This window comes from Pogona vitticeps, chromosome 6 (genome assembly GCF_051106095.1).
Source record: "Pogona vitticeps strain Pit_001003342236 chromosome 6, PviZW2.1, whole genome shotgun sequence".
In the NCBI taxonomy this organism is placed as follows: domain Eukaryota; kingdom Metazoa; phylum Chordata; class Lepidosauria; order Squamata; family Agamidae; genus Pogona; species Pogona vitticeps.
The window spans coordinates 1,345,360-1,369,809 of NC_135788.1; the positions used below are offsets into that span (position 1 = coordinate 1,345,360).

A 24,450-nucleotide genomic window follows, 5' to 3' on the forward strand; every position below is an offset into this window, starting at 1 on the left:
TCTAGCCCACCACATGATCCGCTCTGCCACCCTTGCGCTACACACAGCCGGGGCGCTCCCTTCTGCTCACCTTCTGTAAGAAAAGGCCATCGTCCGGCAGCCACCTTTTTCGGCTTGTCAAATGGCTGACCCAAAGCAAAACAGCCTTCCCTGCTGGGAGATGCCCACCAAAATCTGAGATTCTGAAAGAAGACAGATCACTAGCACACACACACACACGCCTCCCTAACACACACAGGCTGCAGGCTACCTGTCTGTGGCCATCTTGCACGCCCCGCCTCCCGGCCAGCTGCTTTGGGATTAAAGAAAAGCCTATTTCAATGACCACCCGATACTGAGCATCCAAGCTGGCCACCAGCCAGGAAAACAGCTTATCAAGAGGACTGCAAAAGGTAATCCGCAGGATGGGGTCCTCTGCCCCCCATCACCTCTGCGTGCCCACCATCAAGCCATCTCAAAGGAAGCACCTGCTGCGGGGGGGGGGCATCTGTTACCCTTCCGTTTCACACGTGGAAAGAAGCAAACCAGGAATGACACAAACAGGGCATCTAGAGATCTCCCGGAAACGCGGGTTTATGATGAAGCCCTCGGGCCTGGATCTCGCAGCGTATCTAAAGTAGCAGATAAAAAATCTTAAGGAGAGACTGAGGTCTGGCCAACCGGCTTAAAATCCCATGTTGTGTCTCTCTGAGATTGCCACCACCCCGTAGGACGCTCACTTCCGTTTGGTTTCTTCACTAACCAGTTCCCCGTCTCTTCTCCCGCATCATCCCTGCTGTTCCCGTTCATCGGTTCTCTCTCTCTCTCTCTCTCTCTCTCTCTCTCTCTCTCTCTCTCTCTCTCTCTCGCTCACACACACACACACACACACACACACACATTCCTCTTCTCCTAAGATAAGAACCAGCAACAGAGGCACCACTTCCTTATGGATGGCTGCCACCCCGCCAGCCATCAGCAGACTGTGACTCAGCCCTTTTGGAAGAACCGGCCACAAAGAGCAAGTCTGTCCTTTTATTTCTTAAAATCCTTTCCAGCCAATCCTTTTCTGGGCGGGGAGCAAGGGGGGGGGGGAAAGGTTGAAAGAGTTATAAACAAAGAGATCACATCAGCTGATCCAGACGAAACACACGGGGAAACCTGGCTTTTACAGCCCTCAAATCCGATGAGCTTATGGGCTCAGAGACTCCCAACGCTGTACGGCTTGGTGGTGGTGGTGGCAGCGTAAGGAACAACACCATCGTTTCTGCAGGTTCTGCTGGAAGGAAAATAATGATGGAGGGTGCCAGAAAAGTCCTCAAGGATGTGTCGGTGAAAAGATCAGACCACCTGGTGAGAAATCAACACCTTTTCCCTCCTTGCCCCCCCCCCCACATCCTCCTGCCATGGACTAAAGGAGAAGCTTCACCTTCTTATGCCAGGGATCAAAAAGAGAACCCCTTGGTTCCAACAAGGACGGTCACCCGAGGGTCTACTAGGACCCTAGCCCCCACCCCCCCACCCCCACCTTTGACGCCCAAACACAATAAGGGCCACATAAAGCATCGGGTGGCCAAGCGGCCAGGGTTAGAGTGGAACCAGGACGCTCAAAGACAGAAGTCTTCGGAATTTATTTATTTACTTCTTAGCAGGGGCTACAATTTCCCCCTGCCAACTCCAAGGCTTCTTCCCCACCCCCTGCCCACCCCCCACAATCTGAAGTCTGAGCTTGCTGTAGTCCTCAAAGCAGCAGGGCAAGGTGGGTAAGCGACCCACGCTATGGGGCCAATTCCTTGGCCTGGCCTTGTCCCCCTACTATCCCACGCTTGTCAGCCGATCTTTATAAAAGAGGCATTACATCAAGCGCTCCTTGAGGGATGCTATGCAGCTGCATGCACAGGCGTGTCCGTACACACACAGACACACACATATGCAGCCTGACCGTACCCAGATTTGCATGTTGTTAAGTCCCTCTGGTTGCAATAGGGTTAACCTGGGAGTAAGCACGCATAGAAGGGAGCCTTAATCTTCTTTTCCCCAGCCCAAATATACCTCCCTCCTTCCCTCCTGCCTTGTGCATGAAGGCTCTCAAGCCATTTCTCAGTTTTGCAGGTCCTGAGAAAGCAGGGATGACAGCTCAGCACAGCTCCCCCCCGGCGAACCTGGGGCCATTCTGTACGATCACACCATCAAACACTCTTTCTTGCTGTCAAGCAACTACCAAAGTACTGAGACATTCTGAATTCACATAAAGAAAAGGAAAGAGGATGTGATGATGGAGGTACAAGGGGCCCCAACACAGACAGCGCTTTCTAATAGCAATTCCATCCAGAAACTGTGAACTTCCCGTGGTTTTTATTTCAAGAAATCTTCTCCTAACTCAAGATGCTGCTTCAGGGCCACCAGAGTGAGAACCCACCCCCATGACAAGCTTCTCTTTCCAAAATGCTTCTCCTACAAGGTTGGGAAGAGTCCATCGGGAGAGCCAGTCATGGGGCGGGCGGGCAGGCAGATGACATCATGTCCCCAATTATTCACTGCAACAGGTGAAGAAACCTTTCAGATACGATTTGGGCACAAGTCTATATGAGTGACGTGGTGGCGCTGTGGGTTAAACGGCAGAAGCCTCTGGGCTGCAAGGTCAGAAGACCAAGCAGTCGTAAGATCAAATCCACGTGATGGAGGGAGCCCCCGTCACTTCTCCCAGCTCCTGCCAAGCTAGCCGTTCGAAAGCATGTAAAAATGTGGGTAGATAAATAGGGACCACCTCGGTGGGGAGGTCATGGTGTTCCGTGTCTAGTCGCGCTGGCCACGTGACCACGGAAACTGTCTTTGGACAAACGCTGGCTCTACGGCTTGGAGACGGGGATGAGCAATGCATCCTAGAGTCGGACACGACTGGACTCAATGTCAAGGGGCACCTTTACCTATATGAGTGACAAAGAGGGCCGTTCAGACGGAGTTGTGCGCCATCATTCCATGCTATTCGATTCAAGACTCCGAGTCAGGGGTTGAGTCGGCAGCCGGAAGATGGTGCGTCAAGGCTAAGGGCCCTCAAAGCATTCACACACCCCCTTCTCTTCCAGTGCCCCCCTTGCCGTGGCTCACGAACCTCCCGACAACCCTGATGCCACACTGCATTTCGGCCCTTCCTCTGACCCCTTGGCCCCCATCTTTGGAGAGTCTTCCCTTTCTGGAGCCAATCTGCTCCTTAACGATGCCCAAGCCCATTCTCTCTTCTTCCCTAACACTGCTGCCAAGGACCTGATCCACAATCGGCAAAGACAGCCACGTGTGCGGTGTGATAATGTGTGGACACCTCTGTGGACTGGAGAACCTTCCCACGACTGGTATGAAAAAGAACCCTCCTGAGCCTCAGTTCCACCAAAAGAAAGCCACTCCTTCTGACCCGGATGGGGATGAGGGAGCAATTTGTGTGTGTGTGCGTGTGTGTGTGTGCGTGTGTGCACGCGCACGCGCCACGCATATGCCCAAGCACACATGTACACACACAAAATGTCAGCTAACCAACGTGAGGGTAACCCAAAGATTGAGATGGAGTAGACTTCCAAAAGAAAAACTACATGTTTCTCTTTTGTTTCTTATGTTTTGTAGGGGAAAAAAACACAAGGGAGACATGATGGAGATATTTAAACATAAGGCATGATGGAGAAAGTGGACGGAGAACTCCTCTTTCTGTCTTGAGTCTTGTAACACTAGACTCTACAGAGGCATCTATCTATCTATCTATCTATCTATCTATCTATCTATCTATCTATCTATCTATCTATCTATCTATCTATCTATCTATCTATCTATCTATCTATCTATCTATCTACCATATTTTAATCCCATCTTTCTCCTTAAAAAGGACCCAAGACCCTTTAATATCGTTATAAGACAATATTTAAAGCAAAAGCCGTTAAGTATAAAGAGGCTAAAATGGATCATGCAAATACCACAGTATCAGAGGGTAAACAAAAGCAATACCGTGAACATATTCAAAGCACTAAGCCACAACTATCCATTAAAAAACCCGTCAGGCAGCCCTTCCATCATTAAGGGAAGGCTTGTCTTAACGACCAATGAGTCTTGGCCTGCTTGTGGAAAGAGAGCCAAGACGGGGCCAGTGAGAGATTCAGGGCAGACCAAAGGAAATATGAAGCTCAGCAGTGGAACTCACTGCCACCAGATGTAGCAACAGCGGACACATGGTGGATCTCTAGCCATTCAAAAATTTAGACTTTCATTGCGCCTCAACCACATGGAAATGGCCGGGGGTGTGTGTTTCCGAACGTGTCACTGAGTGGACTGAATGGACGACGGTGCCTCGATTACCCCCCATGGGGTTTTTTTAAAACAGGCACTGGATGGGAAAGCTACCTGTCTGGGAGGGGGTGGCTCTCCTTCCTTCACAGGTCAGCAAGGAGCTGGAGGGAGACCCCCCCTTGGGAGACACCCCCCCCCCCGACTCTGCTGGAGGGCTTCAGACAGGTGGCCAGCCTCGGACACACCACCCCCCGGGGGGGCAGTCCTCTAACTGACTGTCAGTGTCCGAGGTGGCCGGGAGGGAGGGGGAAGCCCAAGCTGGAGGACTTCCTGGTGGAGGGGATCTGCTTGGTCACCCTGGGAGGAGGGAAGGGAAGGGAAGGCCCTGGTCCTCCCAGGCCTTGGCTCTCCTTCCTCCCATCCTTCCATCATCTTTCCCTATAGGGCTTTTGCTGTGGGGGGGGGAGAGGTGGAAGAGGAAGCCTCCCTCTCCTGGGCCTTGGCCTTCTCCCCCCACTCGGGACCAGGGAGGAGGGGAGGGAAGGGGAGGAGGGGCTCAGCCCGCGGTCTCTGTGGGTCGGTGGGGGGGACCCCTCTTGTTTATCCCCCCCCACATCCTTTCCAGTCTCTCCCCCCCTCCCCCGGAGGAAGCCCAGCCAGGATGAGACGGGCTGCCCTTTTTGGGGGTCTCGACGGGTGGGGGTCCGGGAAAGGGACCGGGACCCCTCCTGCTGCCTCCCCCCCCCCCCGCCGAGGCACACGCGGGGCCTCCAGAGCCCCCCCCCCCCAAGGCCCCAACTAGCCTCCCCACCACCTTCCCTCCCTCCCTCACTCACTCGGGTCCTCCCTCGGGTCCTCCCCCTTCTCTTGAGGGAGAGTTCTTCCCCCACCCCACCCCCAAACCCAGCCCTTTCCCCTCTCAGCCTGCCCCCCCTCACCCCATATCCCTCCCCCCCACACACACACACCCACTCCCCCCCCCGGACCCACCTTCTTGACGGCCTGCTGGAAGGCAAACTCTCCGGCCTCCTTGAGGTCCAGCCAGATCATGGGCATCCGGGGCACGGCCTCCATCGTCGGGCCCCCCGCCAACACACCCCCCCCCCCGGGCGGAGCCGAACCCGAACCGAGCCCAGCCGAACCCAGTCCCCTCCGCTCCGGCCCAGCCCAGCCCAGCCAGTCAGCTCCTCGGGTCCAGCCCGGCCCCGCCCCGCCCCGCTCACCGGAAGGAAGTTCCGGCTGCCCGGCCGCGCGGCCTCCTGGGAAGTGGAGTTTCTTTTCCCCGCCCCCCCCCCCGCTTTGGAGGGGGACGCCGGCCTTTTCTTCTTCTTCTTCTTCTTCTTCTTCTTGCAAAGGCTGGGAACGTCGCTTCTTTTGTGGGTGTGGGGGGAGAAGAGAACTACAGCCCCCAGAAACCCCTCACTATCACCACCATGGCCGCATGCGCTCTGAAGGATTCTGGGAGCTGTAGTCCTAAAAAGAAAGGCCTCCCGGCTTTACAAGAGACCCCGGGATACAGTAGTGCTGCCTTAGGCGCTAGATGGGGCGGGGCAGAAATGTAACAAAACAAATAAGCAAACAAACAAACAAGCAAGCAAATAAATAAATAAATAAATAAACGTTTCCTTATTCCCTGCATGGTATTCGTAAACGTCAACAAAAGGAAGAGCTTTTTCTAGCCCTGTTTAGAGTTGAAAAGGGTTTCACATCTCCCCCCCCCCCCGAATCCTTCCCTGTTCCCCCCCCCCCATAAGACAGAAGGTCCTTTTTCTTGTAGTTACTGCCATTTATTTGGGCAGGCCCTCTGAGGTCTGATTTTTAAAATCTGTGGGTAGCCAGGAAAATGCAAGACCTTTTTCTGACCCCGTGCTTTCTTTTCCCGGAATCGGAAAGCAGATTTGCAACCCCAGAGCTGGCCCCCGGGGTCCACAAGGAGGGCCTTCCCAGGGGATGGACTCTGATCTTCTCCTTCTTCTTCCTCCTCTTAGCCAAAACACGGAGGGTGCCAGCAAATCGCGGGGATGCTTCCTTGCCCCAGAAACCAGCAAGGGCCCTCTGGCTACCAAGACAACCTGACGGGTGGCCTGCCCGGGAAGAGGAGAAGACAGCCGGTGTGGTGGGTTTCGCCAAGCCCCCCCAACCTCCACCCCACCCCCCCACCCCCAGCAAGCAAGACTCTCATCCTGACTGTCTAGACGAGCGAGGTCGTTTGGGGTGATCCCAGCCAGAGGGTCGGACATGAAGGACAAGCAAGGAGACCCTGACTAAACAGGAGCCCTTCGGCCAGGGAAGGCAGCCTGTCCTTCATGGCTGGTTTTTAGATCAGAGGGCCGTGGATTTCATGGCTTGGACAGAAGTTAGTCTGGATGGCCTCGGAGGGGCCTTCGGGCTTGGAAATCCGATGGCTGTGGTTTCATCTGAATGAGGAGCCGATGCCCTCTGAGTGACCAGGCAGCCCCAAGGGCCGCTGTGCCCAGAGCAGTCATCCTGCGGGCTACACACAAGCTGAACTCTGAAAAGGTCTCCCATCCACGTTTGGGGTCCACCTCTCGCGGCCCTTCAAAAGACCCGGACAGAGTCCGTGCCGTATCACCTTTCTTGCTTCTCTCTTTCAAACCCCTTTGAAAACAACTTTTTAGCACGATTTCAGTTATCCGGCGGCAGCGCCTATCAACATCCTTGGGGGGGGGGCTGCTTCTTTTCTGGGTTAATTCATAAGAGCAAAGTCTTTGCCATGATTTGGCCAAGACAGGGGACTGTTGTGCACCCGTACCTTTTCGGGAGTGAGGAGACACAGCATCTCCCTAGCATTGTACCTAGTACATTTTTTGAGGGGGGGGGGACTTGCAGACAAGAGTTTTTCCAGAATCCTTGTGCAAACCTTGGCTTGCCTCAGATCTGTTCCTGAACTGGAAAACATAGACATATAGAAAGAGACGCGAGTAAGCTGAAGCAGTAGGGAAAGTAGTAGTCGTCATCGTCATCGTTGTTGTTGTTGTTGTTGTTGTTGTTGGCACTAAGTTGTTCTTGTTAATGGGACGTGGTGGTGCTGCAGGTTAAACCGCAGAAGCCTCTGGGCTGCAAGATCAGAAAACTAGCCATCGTAAGATCCTATCCATGCGACAGAGTGAGCTCCTGTCGCTTGTCCCAGCTCCTGCCAACCTAGCGGTTTGAAAGCATGTAAAAATCCAAGTAGATAAATAGGTACCACCTCGGTGGGAAGGTAACAGCGTTCTGTGTCTAGTCGCGCCAGCCATGTGACCATGAAAACTATGGACAAAACGCTGGCTCTATGGCTTGGAAACGGGGATGAGCACCGCGCCCTAGAGTCGGACACGATTGGACTCAATGTCGAGGGGGACCTTTACCTTTACCTAACAGCAGCAGCAGCAGCAGCAGTAGTATCTATGTGTATCTCCTTCCTGTCTGCTGCAGTGAGTAGCTATGGTCAGTAGGTGGCAGAAAAGAACCTCAACTGCTGCTCAAATTATAGGATTCTACAAACCCCTGCAAAGGGGGGGGGAGGCAGTAAGAGCAGAGCTAGAAAATGTTAGCTCTCTCTCTCTATAGATAGATAGATAGATAGATAGATAGATAGATAGATAGATAGATAGATAGATAGATAGATAGATAGATAGATAGAGAGAGAGAGAGAGAGAGAGAGAGAGAGAGAGACAGAGAGAACACATCAAAGAACCCGTGGATTAATTAGTCTGTCGCTGCCACTTTCGTGACACCGTGCGAAGTGACCGACTCCCTCTGACCCATGTTAGGGCCGGCTCTGGGCTTTGGCTTTCTCTGCCAGGACGGATGCATCAAAATACTTCCTGCTTCATGAAATTTGAAGCCCAGGAACGCCATGAGGCGATCAAGGGTTTTTTTTTGGGGGGGGGACGCCAGCTGGCCCACTCAAGAGTGCTTTGTAGCTCTAGAGAAAGAAGACCTCTAAGGACAGCAAGGGGATCGGGAGCCGCTGCTTTCATTTCATCTTCTTGGATTTATAGGCAGAACTGGGAAAAGCCTCTCCCCCCCCCCCCCATTTTGGACTACAAATCCCAATGGCTAGGCTGGTTGGGGTGGGAGCTGTAGTCCCAAAAGCCAACATCCTCAACCCCTTATACATACCTACGGGTCAACCTTGGTGACTCTGGGTCAACCACCCAAACCGAAGATTCTGGGGTCCTCTTGCAACCCTGAGATACACTCAAGGGTCTCCTTAGCTCTTTGATTTTGGGAACTTAGCAGGATCAGGCCTGGTCGTTCCTAGGATAGGAGACCACCAGAGATCTCCAGATGGGGCTGTGAGAGGAAATCCCGCCGGGGCTATTTCCACCAGTCCAAGATGACAAACATTGGGCGGTCTGAAGGCAGGCTCCTCTACTTCCTTTCTATCACTCCAGCACCCAAAGGGGCCCCCATCGCAGCCACCGGTTCTCATCGGTGCCATGCCTCTCTTTCTGTCATGTCTGCATCCTCTGCCCTAAGAATCAGCCCACGTGCTCTTATGCAACCGGCTGTGAATCTCAAGCACCTTCTTCTGGAAACGGTTCTTATTTTAAAAAGAAAGAAAGAAAGAAAAAAAGTTGGGAGCCTGTTTTTGCAATCACCTCCTTTCTCTTTCCTTCTCTCTGCTGACAAATGCACCACCAAAATAGCAGGCAGACAGGACCTATTTCTGATGCCGAGAAGGGCCCCAGAAGAGAAGTGAATTCCCTTCCGATATCCACTCCCTGATGCTGACCCTTATCGATCAGCCTTCTGCCTTCTTGCCCAGGTGCTGGATTGCAGCCCTCAACATCCCCGGCACGACCAGGAAAGATGGGTACAGTAGTCCATTATTCATGAGGAAAGGGGTTCCAGATTGTGGGAGGCAGAACTAGGTTGGCTCGGAGAGGAATTCCAATGGGAAGATCCAGGCGGCGTGGACAAGTCAGCCAGGAGCAGTCAAAACGTTTTTGAGTCTGGATCTACTCACGATGCTGGCTGAGGTGGATGGAATTGCCCCGGAAGAGGGATGATGGGAGTTTCAGCTCACTGAGCCTAGTCAGATCTGGATCTGGTTGGACGCAGTGAGCCCCTTTTGCCCTGCCCCCACTGAAACAACATGGTGTCAATAAAGGGTGGTGTTGTTCCTGCCAAACCTTCTTTGAGGTTGCCCCTTGGGCCACAACACCTAGAGGGTCTCGGGACTCCCGAAGCGAGGGGCTGCGGCCGAGCAGCTGGAACTGCCTTTCGGACAGAGAGTGGAAATGTGATTTGGGGAGAGGCGGGGAAGTTGCCAGAATACCCCAGACAGCATGGCTGTGGGGCTTGTGGCTTGAGAGATTCTTGGGGCCAAGATGCTGTCGCCCCAGATTCTGAGAGTTAGGATCCACTACTGCCCTCTGTGTAGTCTTGGGGATTCTGGGTAGTGTAGTCCGCAAAACATGTACTCTCCAGATTCTCGGAGTGGCCACACTTGGGAGGTGGATTCTGGGACTTGTATTCCCTAGATTCTGGGACCTGCTCTCTTCCAGTAGCCATGCTAGCTGGGGGCATTCTGGAAGGGGCAGATTTTAACAGCCCCCTTTCCAAGCTCTGTTTGGGGAGCACCTCCCCTTACCTCTCCTGAATGTCCCCTGAGAGGATGATGAACCTTGGCGCCTTGCGGGGGCCCTGGAGTGCCTGGCCTTTGGCACCTGAACAAGTGAGAGAGAAAGGAAGCAGCTTTCAATGGGGGGAGGCTGCCTTAAAAACAACAACAAAGACCTGCTTCTGGGGTGTCGGTGTGTGAAGGTTTAGGTTTGTTTTAAGCCGGCAGTCTCTTCATCCTACTGGATGTTGTGTACTGTGTTTTAATACTGGACCTTTTTCGATTTCCTAGTACATGTTTTTAGACTATCTGGAAAGCTGCCTTGAAACCCTGTATAAGGAGACCAGAAGGAAGGAAGGAAGGAAGGAAGGAAGGAAGGAAGGAAGGAAGGAAGGAAGGAAGGAAGGAAGGAAGGAAGAGAAAGAGGAAGGAAGGAAGAAGCTGATGATGGACAGAAAAAAGGAAGGAAGGAAGGAAGAGAAGAAGGGAGGGAGGAAGAAGATGATGATGGACAGAAGAAAGAAAGAAAGAAAGAAAGAAAGAAAGAAAGAAAGAAAAAGCGACTGCGGGGCTTAGGTTCTCCCCCCGCCCGCTCCGGGGGGGGGCTGCAGCCTCCGAGGATCTCAGGACAGCCGTTTTTTCGCCTGAAAAAAAAACCTCGAGGGACTTGTGGGCAAAGACAGCAGAGGGAGCAAGAGAGGCTGGGATCCTGGGGGGGGGGGGAGAGAAGGAGGGCTCCGGCTCCCCTCCCTTCCCTTCCCCTCCCCTCCCCTGCCCGCCCTCCCGCCTCCCGCGGCTGCCCGGGCGCTGAGCATCCTCGCCCGCCGGACGCGGCCAGACGCGCGGCGGCTCCCAAGGCTGGCCTGAAGCCGAAGGAGCGGGAGGGCTCCGGGCGGGGCTCCGCGGCCCCCGCCGCCGTCTCGTCCGCCTCCCGCTCCCCCTCCTCCTGCCCCCCTCCTCCGCCCGGCACCAGCATCAGCATCAGCACCACCAGCCGCAGCTGCGGCGAATTTGGCGCATCTCCGCCCCGGCGCGCGCGGCGGCAAAAGCAGCGCCGGAGGAGGAAGGAAGGAGGAGGAAGGAGGCGCCTGGGATTAAAAGCGCCGGATCCCGGAGGCTGCTCGCGCGCAAGGCCGCCGGCCCTCCGCACCCGGACGCCGGATCCCGGGAGGCAACGGCGGCGGGGCTCCTCGGGTCCCGCGGCAGGCCAGGCTGACCGGCGGCTGAAGAGCCCGGAACGCCCCCCGCCCCCCCCGCCCCCCCGCGCGCCCCACTTCTTCCATCGTCGTCCCCCCCCCCCCATCGATCGATCGGGGCCGCCCTTGGCGGGGAGACCGGCTCGAGGGTTGAAGGATCGCCCTCGGAGGGGAGCCATTCCCGGGCTAGGCGGGGGGGGCAGCGGGGGGGGCGGATGGTGGCCCCCGGCGGGCGGCGCGGCCCCTCGGGCGAGCCCTCCCGGCGGAGCCCGGCGTGACCTCCGGGGAGCAAAGGAAGCCCGAGGGGGGGATTGCCGCCCCCGCGCCCCGCGCCGCCCGAGGCGGGCTTCTCCCCCCCCCCCCATCCCGCGCCCCTGACCCGCCTGGCTGGGCTGCTCCCTCCCCTCCGCCCGCGGGAAGGGGGGGACGGGCCCCCCGCGCGCTTCTTCCGCGGCTGCGGTTCCCCTCCAGCGGTCCGCGATGGTGGTGGCGGCGGCGCAGCAGCAGCGGGAGACGCTCCGTGGGGCTGCGGTGGGGCAGCCCTGATCCCCCGGGCTTCAAATCGAAGAAAAGGGGGGAGAGAGAGAGAGCACACCTCAACGCCATCGGAACTCCAAGCTACTGGACTCCCGATGCCTCGGAAGAGCTGAGCCGGTGCCAGGGAGACTCTTGGACGGACGCGGCTGGGGGATGGATCCCTGACCCCCTTTGACGGAGCCTGGGCTTCCATTCGCCCTGGGTGGCCTGGCCACGAGCCCCTTGCTCTGAAGGGGGTTGGCACGGGCTCCCTGGTCGGACCTGGGCCAGCCCCCGGCTTCCTTTGCCCGCTCCTTCGCCTGCGATCCTGTGCTGGGCCCTTGGCCTTTCCGCCTCCCCACCATGGGCACCGTGTTGTCCCTCTCTCCGGGCACCCGGAAAGCCAGCCTGTACGACGACGGCTCCTCGGGCTCCCTGGCCCACTACCCAGGTTTGCCTGGCACCAAGGGGGGCGCCGGGCAGAAGGCGGACAAGACCCTGAAGCGCCACTCCATCTTCATCCCGGCCTTGACCTGGAAGAGGCTGGTGGCTTCCACCAAGAAGAGGGGCTCTCGGGCGGGGGGCAAAGGGGCGGCCAACAACAACAACTACCCCCACGCCAAGGAGGTGGCCCACCTCAACCACGAGAACGTCAAGAAGTCCCTCTCCTGCGCCAACCTTGCCAGCTACGACGGGACCGGGGCCCCCTTGGGCCCCCTGGGCTCCAAGCGCACGTCGGTCTCCTCGCTCAAGCCCACCGGCGGCGGGGGCGGGGGCACCTCCTCTTCCTCCTCCCCCCGGCGGGTGGTGGTCCAGGCCTCCACCAGCGAGCTGCTGAAGTGCTTGGGGGAGTTCCTTTGCCGGCGGTGCTACCGCCTCAAGCACCTCTCGCCCACGGAACCCATCTTGTGGCTGCGCAGCGTGGACCGCTCCCTGCTCCTGCAAGGCTGGCAGGATCAGGCCTTCGTCACCCCCGCCAACGTGGTCTTCGTCTACCTGCTGTGCCGCGAGATGATCGACGGGGATGGGGTGGCCAACGAGCACGAACTCCAGGCGGCCCTGCTCACCTGCCTCTACCTGTCCTACTCCTATATGGGCAACGAGATCTCCTACCCGCTCAAGCCCTTCCTGGTGGAGGCCTGCAAGGACGCCTTCTGGAACCGCTGCCTCCGTATCATCAACACCATGAGTGCCAAGATGCTCCGGATCAATGCCGACCCCCACTATTTCACTCAGGTCTTTGCCGACCTCAAAAACGAAGGCAGCGGCCCCCACGAGGATTTTGGCCGGGTCTTAGACCGGTGACTGGGGGTCGGCCCGTGGTCCGTGGCTCTCCTTGGGTGGTGCTTTGGGGCAGCTGGTGAGCCTCCGTGGTCCTCCAATGGGGGTGGATGGAGGGTGGCTCTTTTTTAAGCCAGAAAATAACAGGTCGGAGACTTGCTGAAATAGACGTGGCTTTCAGGATAAGGGAGTCACAGAGTGAGACCCTGGGTTAGAAAAACATGTCAGGGAAGGAGGAGATTGGCTTGCTGAAAATCTCATCCTTCTGCCGAGTGTTTTTGCTGAAGATTGACTGACTGGGCTGGATCCAAGAGGCCAACAGATAGGTGCATTCTTAAATCTGGCTACCCGTCTCTGGCTTACCGTGCCAGGGGGCATAATGTACAACGCCTGCATTTGAGCTTGCTTTCTTAAATTATGATTACTGTGCTTTCCCTGTTGTTTTCTGTGGCTTGTTTTGTGACTGCGGGAGGGATGTCTGATGACCCCGATGGCACAGGGGCCATGAATCTGCGGTAGGGTTTACTTCCAGAAGGGTTTGGGCTTAGTTGTAGTCCAGGGTTTATAGGAGCTCTCCCCGGTCCTGAGGCACGGTGCCCCCAAGATGGGCTAGCACCATGGAGAGCAACCAGGCTGCACCTTGGTTTGTAGTACCTTTGAGCGGATTCAGCACCCCTGTGAGGCCGGAGTCACTCCCTTCCTCTGTTCTGAGGCTCTCCTGGCATCTCTGGAATTCGGTTTCCACCCCAAGGCTTCCCAATAGTCCCCCTTACCTGCACAAATCTTTTTGAAACCGCGGCTTGTGACACCCCCACCCCTTGCTGGGGTCTGTTGAAGTGGGTCGCTCCCCTTCTTGTTCAGCTGATGCGTGAAACACGGGTGGTTTTACAAAAGCTCACAGGTTGAGAATATAACTGAGAAGTTGCGGGTGGCCCCCTTGCTTTCATGACTTTTGGGGGGGTTTGGCTTTAGGCCCAGCAGAGAGACCAAAATTTGAGGAGGAAAGGAGAGATGTCCTCTCCGTGGTCCGAGTCACGGACTAGTGGCCACACCAGCCACCCAGGCGATCTCTTAGAGGCAGCCAAGTGATAAGGGACACCAAAGAACCAGGGTGTGATCCAGGAAATGCACCCATCGAAATGGGGAGGGTTAGGGTTGACCTGCACAGTTGTTAGGTTGTGTCAGAAGTCCTGGGAAACGTTGGCTTTGGGGGTGGGGGTGGGGGCTACATCTCCCCAAATCCTTGAGCCACTGGAGCAGCTGTTTCTCAGGGCATATCTCTGGAACCATGTCAGAGAAACACCCCGGGCCACTTCTCTCCATCCTATCAGTTGCTAGATAGACATCATCTCCTTGAAATGGAACCGAACATTATAAATCTAAGAGCGACCGAGGGCTGCTCCTTTTATCTTTACAGCAAACAGGTTTCCATACCTTTCTTCTTTTTTTTTTTTCCGTATCAGTGCATCGGACAATTTAAAAGGATGGATGTGTAGAATAAGTAGGTAAAAACTAAGAACAAGTTAAATGTTAAAATACATAATTAGACTAATTTTGCCCGGAAGCAGGCTGCCTCAATAGCGTAGGTTAAAACCTGTATGCAATAAATAGGGATTTTTCCATACAGACGTCTATGTTCTCTGGGTATAATCCCCATTTGGAAATTTCAGAGCCACAACTCCATGGAGTAGAACTCCCAGTTTAGGAGCTATCATTCAAAAAAAAAAAAAATTAACATTCCGGGTGGATATATTGTAAATCTGTATTAATTGCAGTTTAGCTGTTGTTTCTACTCATCACAAACCTCAGGAAATTCAGTTTTTTTGAGGCTTCTAAGAAAGTTCCCCGGTGCCAAAGTGCCAAGAACCAGTGCTTGGAAAAGTTGCTTTTTTGGGGGGTCTGGGTGTGTTTGATAACATCTCCCAAATCCCAAATTCCTGAGCCAGCATGGACACTAGTTTCAAGTTTCTGCGAGTTGTCGTTCAGCCCGTGGGCAACCCCTAAGCTCTGTGCAGAAGGATGATGTTTCTTGGTTCCCTGGAGTGAGGGAAGGAACGGGTGCAAAATCGGGCGGATGTCCGAGGTTCAATCTGAAACCCCTGTGGCTCAATGTTCTGTTTGGATGTCCCCGGTTCAGGTTTTTTTCTCTCTTGCCAACCTCTGTCTGGGACTGCAAGATGTATGGGGAAGGATGTCTGCCCCACGGATGGGGATCACTGCCTGCTTGCTGACATAGCCAACGGATATGGGTTTGTGGCTGAAATCCAGGAGTAACGACTGGAGTGGTGCCATTGAATCAAGGGCACTTGCACAGGGGTGGACTTACTAAATCCCCATTGATCCAATGGGCTACTCTAATGGCAATTGACTACTGCATTTCAGTCTGTATGTTACACGGACTGGGGGGGTAACAGAGGACAGGAACGTCACCCGTGCGAGATGGGTCACTTTTGCTCAGAAGCCTAGGTTTTCCCAGTTTGCCACTGGTGGCCAATGAAAAGTGTGACAGATGGCCTGGACCTTCTCTCATTCATCCTCCTGCATCTTCCATCTTTCTCTTTCTCTCCCTCCCTCCATTGGCTGTTCCCCCCCCCCCATGTTCAGACTTTGGAGCACTCTGGGGTGATGACAACTTGCACTGATTTTGGAAAAGCTCCTTTTTTTCAACCGCTTGTATCAGAAACCACCTGGTAGCCAGACCGCTGCTTCAAACTCTGGTCTCGGCATAAGAGAATGAACAGGTTGAGGGAATCGGCCGCCATCCAAACGTCCTTCTTGCGAAGGGTTGTTCGCTTCCCGGATAGACAGGAGAGTGTTGGCCCATCACCTGGGGGGAACGGGCCCCTCGTTGGTTATATGGCTGCCTCTCCAGCAGCCACAACATCAGGCTTAGCACCAGCCTGGTGACTTCGATGTGGCAAATTCCAAGAATCCATCATAGGGTTATATTTTTATTAGGCTAAACGAAAAGGTACGGGAGAGCAGACAAACCTCTGAGTTCACACACCTCCTCTTCGGACAAGAGGTTATGAAAGCGAAGCTAGCTTGATGGCCTTCTTGCCCGATTCCCACTCAACGATTCTATGATTCTAAGGGAAAAGTGGTTGGTGGGAGGCCCGATCTTAAGGCCACATTCTTTCTTGAGATTATTTGTGTGAGCGTTTGAGGGTGTGTGTGTGTGTTTTGTTTGTTTGTGGTTGGGATTTTTTGTTTACCTGATAAAGGAATCATCCTGAATGAGTTTGGAAATTCATCCCATGGCCAAGGCAGCTAACTCAACTTTTGTGTCACGCACTGAGGCATGCACAGTTGAAGTTGGATGAGGGAACAGGTTCCGCAACTTGAAAGGGGGGATATGGACTACAGCTCTCAGAATTCCAGTGGCTATATGGACTGAAGGATTCTGGCTCTTGTAGTCCAAGAATTAGTTTTCTCAAGTTCTGATTGAGTGTAGGAAGCTACCTCGCCCTAAGCTTGACTCTTGGTTTATCCTGCCCCCTTTTGGAAAGTGGGGCTCCATTTGAGCCTTCTCCAGTTCTGTTCCCTGTGTTTCTTTAACGAATCGCCATGAATATGAACAGTGTGGAAAGCCATTTTAGTAAAAAAAAAAAAAAAATACAAAAAAGGTAAAGAATCTATGGAACTAGACAAGATAATATGAGGAAAAGAAAATCATCAAATTGCAATTCAAACAGAGGATTGCTTTAGAGCACGGAATGATAACCTAAAACTATTAATAAGGACAGATTGGAAAGAAAATTATATGAAAATATTACATAGATGGTATATGACACCAGAGAAATTGGCAAAGGTGAAGAAAAATGAGAAAGATAAATGTTGGAGATGTAAGACAGTAAAAGGAACACTATATCATATGTGGTGGGGTTGCAAATTCATTAGGATATTTTGGAAAGAAATAGAAAAAAATAATCACCATAGATTTAAAAATAAAAATGGAGATGAAACCTGAAACTTATTTGTTCAATATGGTAAAGCTAAACTCAAGACAAGAGACAAAAAATTGTTTATGCAGTATATAATTAGGTGTAGCCAGAATTCAAGTGGTAAAACAACGGGAAGACAAGGAGGAACCTTCAATGGAGGATTGTTTAATAAAATTACAGGAACTAATATTAATGGACAAACTAACAGACACATTGAAAGGAAAGAGTAGAATGGAGCACGAATCCCAATGGGGGAAAGTAAAGAATCATCTTAAAGAGAAATGGAAGAAAGATTCCAAACCTGTGCCAAGTGACTTAGGCTTAAATTAGAAGCAGAACTGGTCTCAAAAGAAGTAAAAACAAAGTAAAGCAGATTGTTAATATGGATATAAAATACGAATTAAGAAAGGTACAGTATTATTAAGATTACAAAAAAAATAAATGTTTGGTGGAAAATAAGGAAGTAAAAATGTTAAAAACTTATTGTTTTCCAAAAGAGATAGTAGAAAGCTATTTTGGTTATGTGCTAATATTATTTTTATAATTTCTTTTTAAAATGCAATAAAGATTAAAAATTGAAAAAGGAAAGGAAAGGAAAGCCATTTTAGATTGGTATGACAGGTGTCATTTTCACTAGGGAACGAACCCATGTGAACAGGGCACATCACTAAGAAAATGCTATTTAAAGGAGGAAAGAAGGCAAATTGGATGAAAAACAGGTTATTTAGCTATGATTACCAGGGCAGAGGAGGGTTTAAATAAGTGTGTCTCTGGCTGATTTCCATAGCAACATTTGGGAACTGCAGCTGAATCACTAACAGAGGGAGGTGATGTGTGTGTGTGTATATGTATTTCAGTTCATAATTGAGATTTTAAAAGTGTTTGCATTAATTCCTTCACCCAATGAAAGGGTTCTTTATTAAGGAACAATACCTTTCTCTCTTTTTTTTTTATGGCATGAAATATTTTTATGCTGAAAGACCTTTGGCTGTCCCTGAAAACCTCCAGCAAGGAAGAAAAACATGCATATTGGTTCCCCCTTTCACCATTAAGTGAAAAAAATGGCCTGGGAGGAAATCGAATTTTATCCTTGAAATTAGGTATGTCGGAGACAACGTTTTGTGCTGTGTACAGTTTCATAGAGTTCGGACTCATGTCCGCAAGACTAAGCCGTTATGGGCTGCCCCCTGAATCTGAGACCGGGGCTGAAATCCTGTTGCTTAAATAAATAGCAGGTCCCACAAGAGAAGATTCCATTTGAATCCATGGGAATATGATGAGTCAGCGCTTCCAGAATTGCCATTGGTTCAAACAGGCCTTCTCTTGTTGCCGCTCACTCTGCTAAAGTAAGTTGCAACTAGAGTAGGCCCATTTGAATCAAAGGAACTTAGAGATGTGATGACTCATCCGATCCTCACTGATTCCATCCGACGACCCTAGGATGATTTACTACTCCAAGCAACAGGATTTTCACTGATGTAGGACAGAATTCTATAACCATGTTTTTATATATATATTATATTGACATTATTGTTTTTCCTTAATTATATATATAATTAATTTAATTATATAATTAATTAATTTTCCTTAATTCAATTAATTATATCTAATTAATTACAGAAAAACAATAATGACAGTACTAACATAGAAAGTGTGTACATTGATACCGTACACATTTCCCCCCCCTGTGCCACCATCCCCCTCGGGACCAGATAATAAAATATGTTCTTAATCTCTTTTCACCCCATTCCACTCCAAAAATACAATGATTCTTCTGCTGGTTTTTGACCTCTCCCTTTTACAAAAACATATAGATTTCATACCTTTTAAAAATCATTGTATTTTGTCACTCCCCTTCTTAATTTTATTTCACCTGTTAGCTTATCCTTTATTGCTAAACTCCACATTTCTTTATACCAATCTTCAAGATTAATTTGTTTGTCATTTTCCTCAGTTTTTTGCAAATATTAGTCTTGCTCCTGTGACCATGACAACTATTATTTCTTTCTGTTCTTTTTAAAACATGGTCATCCTTGATTATATTTAAAAAGGCAATAGTCGGTGATATTTGAATATTGTATTCAATAATTTCTCTGATTTCTTTGAAAACCAATGGCCATTCTTTCGTCCTTAGTTCACAAGTCCACCACATATGTAAATAACTTCCTTTTTCCATTTTTACATCTCCAACATTGAGATGGTACATATTTATTTAATAAGGAATAATTCTTATTCATTCCGTACGTATATGTAAACTCTTCCTTGCTATAGGAAGCACAACCTCTGTGAGGAGACTGATTTAAGCAAGTCACTTGTGCTTAGATTTATTTTATTTTATTTAGTTTATTTATTTGACTTTCATCCTGCCTGTCTGGCTTCCAGGGCCATTCTGGGTGGCTGATAACTAAGAAAGAATAATATAAAACAAGAAGCACAAGAACAGTCAAAGTCAAAATTAAACATTGGCTAAACGTAGACTAGCAATGTAAGTAAAAACTTTTAAAAAATGAGAATCAATTAAAGGCAAAGCGGCAGAACAGGTAGTATAAAATAATGAAATGACCGTGGCGTTGGATTATTAAATAATCCTGGAAAGACTGCCTGAAAACTCATGTTTTCAAGGATCGGTTAAGGCTTCCCCGTGAAGGGGCCAGGCAAATTCCAGGCAGGAGACTGTTCGAAATAGGAGAGGCAACCGATAAGAATACCTGGTTAGGGTTTTTTTGGGGTGGGAGGGGTGTCTTCTCTTTCTGGGCCTCTTGAGAGTCCGTGTTTCTCAACCACATGGCCTGGAAAGATGGAGTAGAACGGGCAGATCTCATCGGAAGGAGGCGTTCCTTCCAATGATATAGGAGATTCATCTGTTAATCATGCTTAGAGTTTTTTCAGATAATCTCAATAAGGCCAAACCTATTCTAAATCCTGAAATCAATCGCCTCAGGTTACTGACTGGTCTTGTTGATCTCTGCGGGAAACTGAAGCGTGACTCGATTAACCTGAGTCCCATTCTCTTCTTGGAAAACTTTCCGTCTTGGGACTACGACCCCTATCGGCTCCCCACCACCCAGTCAGGAGGGCCCAGTAATCTTGCTGGTTCATTGATTCGGTCAGCTGGAGTCCCCACCAGGGTCCTCTGCTTGTGGCTGTTACTCTCCTTCCATCCATCTTGCCGGCGGGACTTCCTGGGGTGGCCTCACCGGCCACTGGCCAGCCTGACGTTGAGAGGGTTTTTGGTCCGCTCCACCTTCAGAGCATTTCTTACGTGGAGGCAAAAGCAAATAGCCCAATTTTCTGCCCGACTCACCTGCTGGGTAAGGTGTTCTCTGTACTGCCTCAGATGGCTGGGGGCGGGGAGGGCAGATCGTGAATTTAAACGAAGGACCAGTTGACCACCGCCAGCTCCCCACTTTAAAGAGATCTGCCCTTTCGTTTCAGGTGGGATTCACAAATGGGGGGGAAAACCTGAAATCCTAATAGCAAACTCATTCCCCAGGGCTGTTCCCCAAGTACTGAAAGCCGCACCGCTCAGACACGCAACACCAGATTGTTAATAGGTTCAGCTTCCTGAGAAACCATTTGGGTTTCTGGGCTACAAAACCACATGAAAAACGAGGAGCTATAAATGGGGGGGGCAACCCAGCCCTAATTAGCCCCCCAAGGATTGAGCATCATCCAGGGATACAAAAACACCAGACAGATGTGCAGCACAGAAGCTGGTTTTGGAGTTACTTTGGAAAAGGGTGTGCTTGATTGGAACTCAGATGGAAGGAGCTCTGTCTGTCTGTCTGTCTGTCTGTCTGTCTGTCTGTCTGTCTGTCTGTGGGGCAGCTGGAGACTGAGGGCAGAAACAGATGTCATAGATAAGGGGTCATTAGATAAAGGAACTCCTTCGGGGCTGATTGTGTGTGAGTGTCACAGTGGGAGTTGCTCTGTTTTGTGTTTGGTCTTCAAGACCGAAGCACGAGAGTCTGCTGTGCTTTGCTTTCTCGAACACAGATTCTGCCTGCATGGCCTCTTTGCAACACTGAGATGCTTTCAGTGCGAATGACAGACTGCGTTATACTGTCTGCTTCTGCCCAGAGAGGGTGGTGCATGAAACCATCATCTTTCATCCTCCCTCCCCTCCTACATTTGATCTCTGTAGTCATCCAACATACCTGCGACCTGTGCCTTCAAAAGCCTACAAGCCGCGCAAGGGAAACAGTTGTTCTGCTGTGACAACCCCCCCAAGAACGAAGTCAACCCCCCCCCCCATTGGCCAAGATGCAGCCAGTCTCCGGGGCAGTTGTGTGCTTGCTGTCGGCTGTGCTTGCTCAGTTGCTGGACCCGTTGCTTTGTGCTGGTTTTGCGGTGAGTGGCTGGCAATGAGTTCCTTTTACTAATTCCAGGGTGACAGCCCGTCATCTTACGTAAGAACTTCCTGCCTGCCCGTTGCCCCAAAAGCTTCCAGGAATTCTTCGGAGGTGCCTTACCTTGAATTAGGGCCCTTTCAAAGTGGTTACTTTTGGGGATTCTGACTCCCAGCATCCCGGCTGTCCAGCCAGCGTGGTAGTTCGCCCGCAAGTTACTTTTCAAGTTCTCCTTATTGAGTCTAGTCCAGTTGTATCTCTTTGGATGGGCAATGGCTCTCCCAACCTCCGGAGAGAGGAATTCCCTGTCCTTCCGACCTTCAGCCTCTTTAATTGGCAATGCCGGGAGATGAACCTGGCTCGTTGATGCACTCAAAGCGGGTTCTCCATCCCCAGGACATTCATGTCCATGCCAGGTGGCTTTGGGACCTTAGACCTATGGCTAGAGGAAAATGCACACCTGGTGTGTGTGTGTGTGTGTGTGAAGGAGGAATGGGTCAGTTTAGATTGTGGTCCCCAGCCGTGGGTCACCCAGGTCTTCTTGGACTGCAGCTCTCAGAAACCCCAGCCAGCACAGCTAGTGATGAAGGCTTCTGGGAGTTGCAGTCCAACAAGACCTGGGTGACCCACGGGTGGGGACCACTGCAGGAGACAGACAGGCTCGGGCTGCGATCGTCTCCATTTATGTTTCTACCCAAGGGAGTTGGCGTGCATCGCAGGGGCCTGGGGCCAATGACTCGATCAAAGAGCCCCACTCTGCAAATAATACAACTCTTCCAAGCAATGGCTTCTTGGCACGCTAGAATGGGAGCAAGCCTAGCAACCTGGGCCAGAGTGGGACCCTCTCCTGTGTTCAGGGAACCCCTGTGGGCACATTCTGAAGGTGAGCTCAGTTGTTCACACTGCCGGGCCTGCGTGGGTCCCTCCACCAAGCTAGCCTGGAGGTCAACACCAGGCGTCCTAAGAACCTCCGTTTCTTTAAAATTAGTAATAATAACCATAATAGGCTACGTTTCTAGTCCTTATGAGTTCTGATTGGGTCTCGGTAAGCCTGTTTACATCCCTTTCTGTAACATGTGTGCTTTGTACCCATCACATCATCCAGTGTTTCTCCACCTACTGTATAACTTGGAGTTGCCCGCCATCTTTTCTTTCCCTTTTTCCCCAAATACAACGTTCAGGGAGGCCTCTGCATCGTGTTATATCTGTGGTGATGATCACCCTGGACTGTTCTACCCAGAAACTCTGGATGGTAGGGGTGTGCTAGAATCCTGATACAGATTTCTCCAACCTCAAAAAAATAAATAAATAAATAAAAGAGGACAATCCAGATAAGAATCTCCTCCTAGTCCTCCAGTTTGGTGCCCTTCAGAGATGGGGTACTACAGCTTTCATCATCCACTGCTGTGTTGGCCAGGGATCATGGGAGCTGGATCCCAGTTGCAAATGGAGATTGAGAGGCTGGGGAAGGCTGGCTTAGGTGCACATTCATGGAAGGAAGTCTTGACCCCTGGGCCACCGGGAATATTATCTATATAATAAATCCCACCCAGCTGCTGCTAAATCAGGATTTCCTCCTTGGTGTAAATGGAGATCTGTACATAACTGTGTATATAAATTGCCTTTGGGGAAAAAACGGGTTGGCTGCATGTCTAGAAGATCTGCTTAATTTTCCCTTCATGTTTCCTCCTTCTGTTATGGCGGCTTCTTTTTCTAATGGTTGGGTTTTGGGGACAGATCTCCCCGTGAGTCTGGCCCCCTCTGCTCTCAAAAACATCCTGGATTCCCCACCACCCCTTTCACAGAACAGTCAAGGGGGCGACACATTTCCCACTACGACCGAACAAGACCTTTATTTTTAAAGACAAAGCACTTTTCTCTCTCTCTTTTTCGAATCTTGCTCAGCTTTTTGCAGCATCTTGAAGGGAGTCTGAAAATCTAGAACTGCATTGAAAACCGGTCCCTTAGGATCTTGGGCCGTCAGAAACCTTCGAATCCCTGTGGTCTCAAAGCCCTGCACTTTCAGCCTGTCGTAAAGACCGAATTTAAAACTGGCAAAGACCCTTGGGGGATGATGGCTGAATTGCACCATGGATGGCTCTGCTCCGGATGGAAGAAGGAACTAAAACAATCTGTAAAGTTTTTTTTTTTTTGTAAGTGGGGTTTCCCCACTTCTTTCCAGAAAATGTTTGAAACCTGTTTGTACTGTATTTCCTATTTAAGACATGCCTGAATGTTTAATTTCTACATTGTATGGAACAGTCTCATGATAAGAAGCGGCGTATCTCTCTTTCTAAGAAGGCCGAAGAGAAGATATTTGGGCGTGGGGGGGCTGGGGTGGGGGGGCAGGGGGCATCAACCTTGGCACTTTATGCAAAATAAAAATTTAAAAAAAGTGAAAACGTGTTAGATATTGCCAAAGAAGTAGAAGAAAGACATTAAGAACCGGTGATTTAACCTTGTGACATGGGTGGGTCCCGCTACATCCTGGCAGAGCTAGGAATAGTTACTTTTTAAGACTACGACTCCCAGGATCCTCAGCCAGCATGGCTGTTGGCCTGGCTGGCTGAGAGATTCTGGGAGCTGTAGGCCAAAAAGTAACTTCGCCAAGCTTATGAAGCAGCAGTTCAGCGAGTCTGGTTGCTTCAAAGCCACATAATACAGGTTGTGGAAGAAGTACCGATAAGGCACCTGCACACTTCTCTCTCCATCCGCCCCGGCTTTTCTGCTTATTATATTATAATATGATATTAACGTAATAGCATAGTATCTCAGGTGACCAGCCCTGATGGGGACGTAGTATCATCTCCAGGATCTTTGAAGAAAGGGACCTCCAAAGGCCAGAGGAAGGGGAAGAGGGGGAGCAGGAGACCGGGATCTGGTCGTCTCGTGGGCTCCCAGAGGCATCTGGTGGGACTCACTGGGAGATCCAGGAAGCTGGACTCGATGAGCCCTTGGCCTGGTCCAGCACAGGCTCTTCTGAGGTTCTTATGTATTTAAGAAGATATAATATTCTGAGCTCTCACACTTGGTTTTAAATTATCTAGCAACTGCAAGTAATGCCACCTATAAAGTTGTCTTTGGCCAGAGAACTACTCCAAGCCAAAGATTGGAAATGTTAGTCTTTTGAGGCTACTGTGCCCCCCCCAAAAATTCTAAACCTCCTTGACTAACCCTGCTGGTTGGGGATAATGGGACAAGTAGTCCAAAGGCATTTCCCAGGCTCTGCTCTTAGCCTGGTTTTGCCTGCCGTAATCGGCAGCAAGACTTCCCAGGGCCTGGAGGAGAAGCTAGACCCCCCCCCCTTCCAGCTGTCTGTCTGTCAGAGAGCTTTTTAAGCTCCA

The 24,450-nt window shown here is 51.1% G+C and overlaps 2 protein-coding genes across 3 annotated transcripts in view; one reads left to right on the top strand and one right to left on the bottom strand.

The window, feature by feature from the left end:
- Nucleotides 1-5,602, bottom strand: part of PTPN23 (protein tyrosine phosphatase non-receptor type 23) — a 29,730-nt gene extending 24,128 nt beyond the window's left edge. Inside the window, exon 1 of one of the 2 annotated variants that reach the window (XM_073002711.2) lies at nt 5,472-5,602. Coding sequence is in view for 1 of the 2 variants with exons in the window: in XM_073002710.2 (XP_072858811.2) it covers nt 5,239-5,322 (84 nt within the window). In the remaining variant the exon portion in view is untranslated. The other variant, XM_073002710.2, reaches the window with a different exon arrangement.
- A 5,495-nt stretch (nt 5,603-11,097) lies between these two features.
- On the top strand, nt 11,098-22,424 carry LOC110082610 (cyclin-dependent kinase 5 activator 1-like). The gene has a single exon (XM_078378473.1). The coding sequence runs from the start codon at nt 11,896-11,898 to the stop codon at nt 12,835-12,837; it is 942 nt and encodes a 313-aa protein (XP_078234599.1). The 5' UTR covers nt 11,098-11,895; the 3' UTR covers nt 12,838-22,424.
- The last annotated feature ends 2,026 nt before the right edge of the window (nt 22,425-24,450 follow it).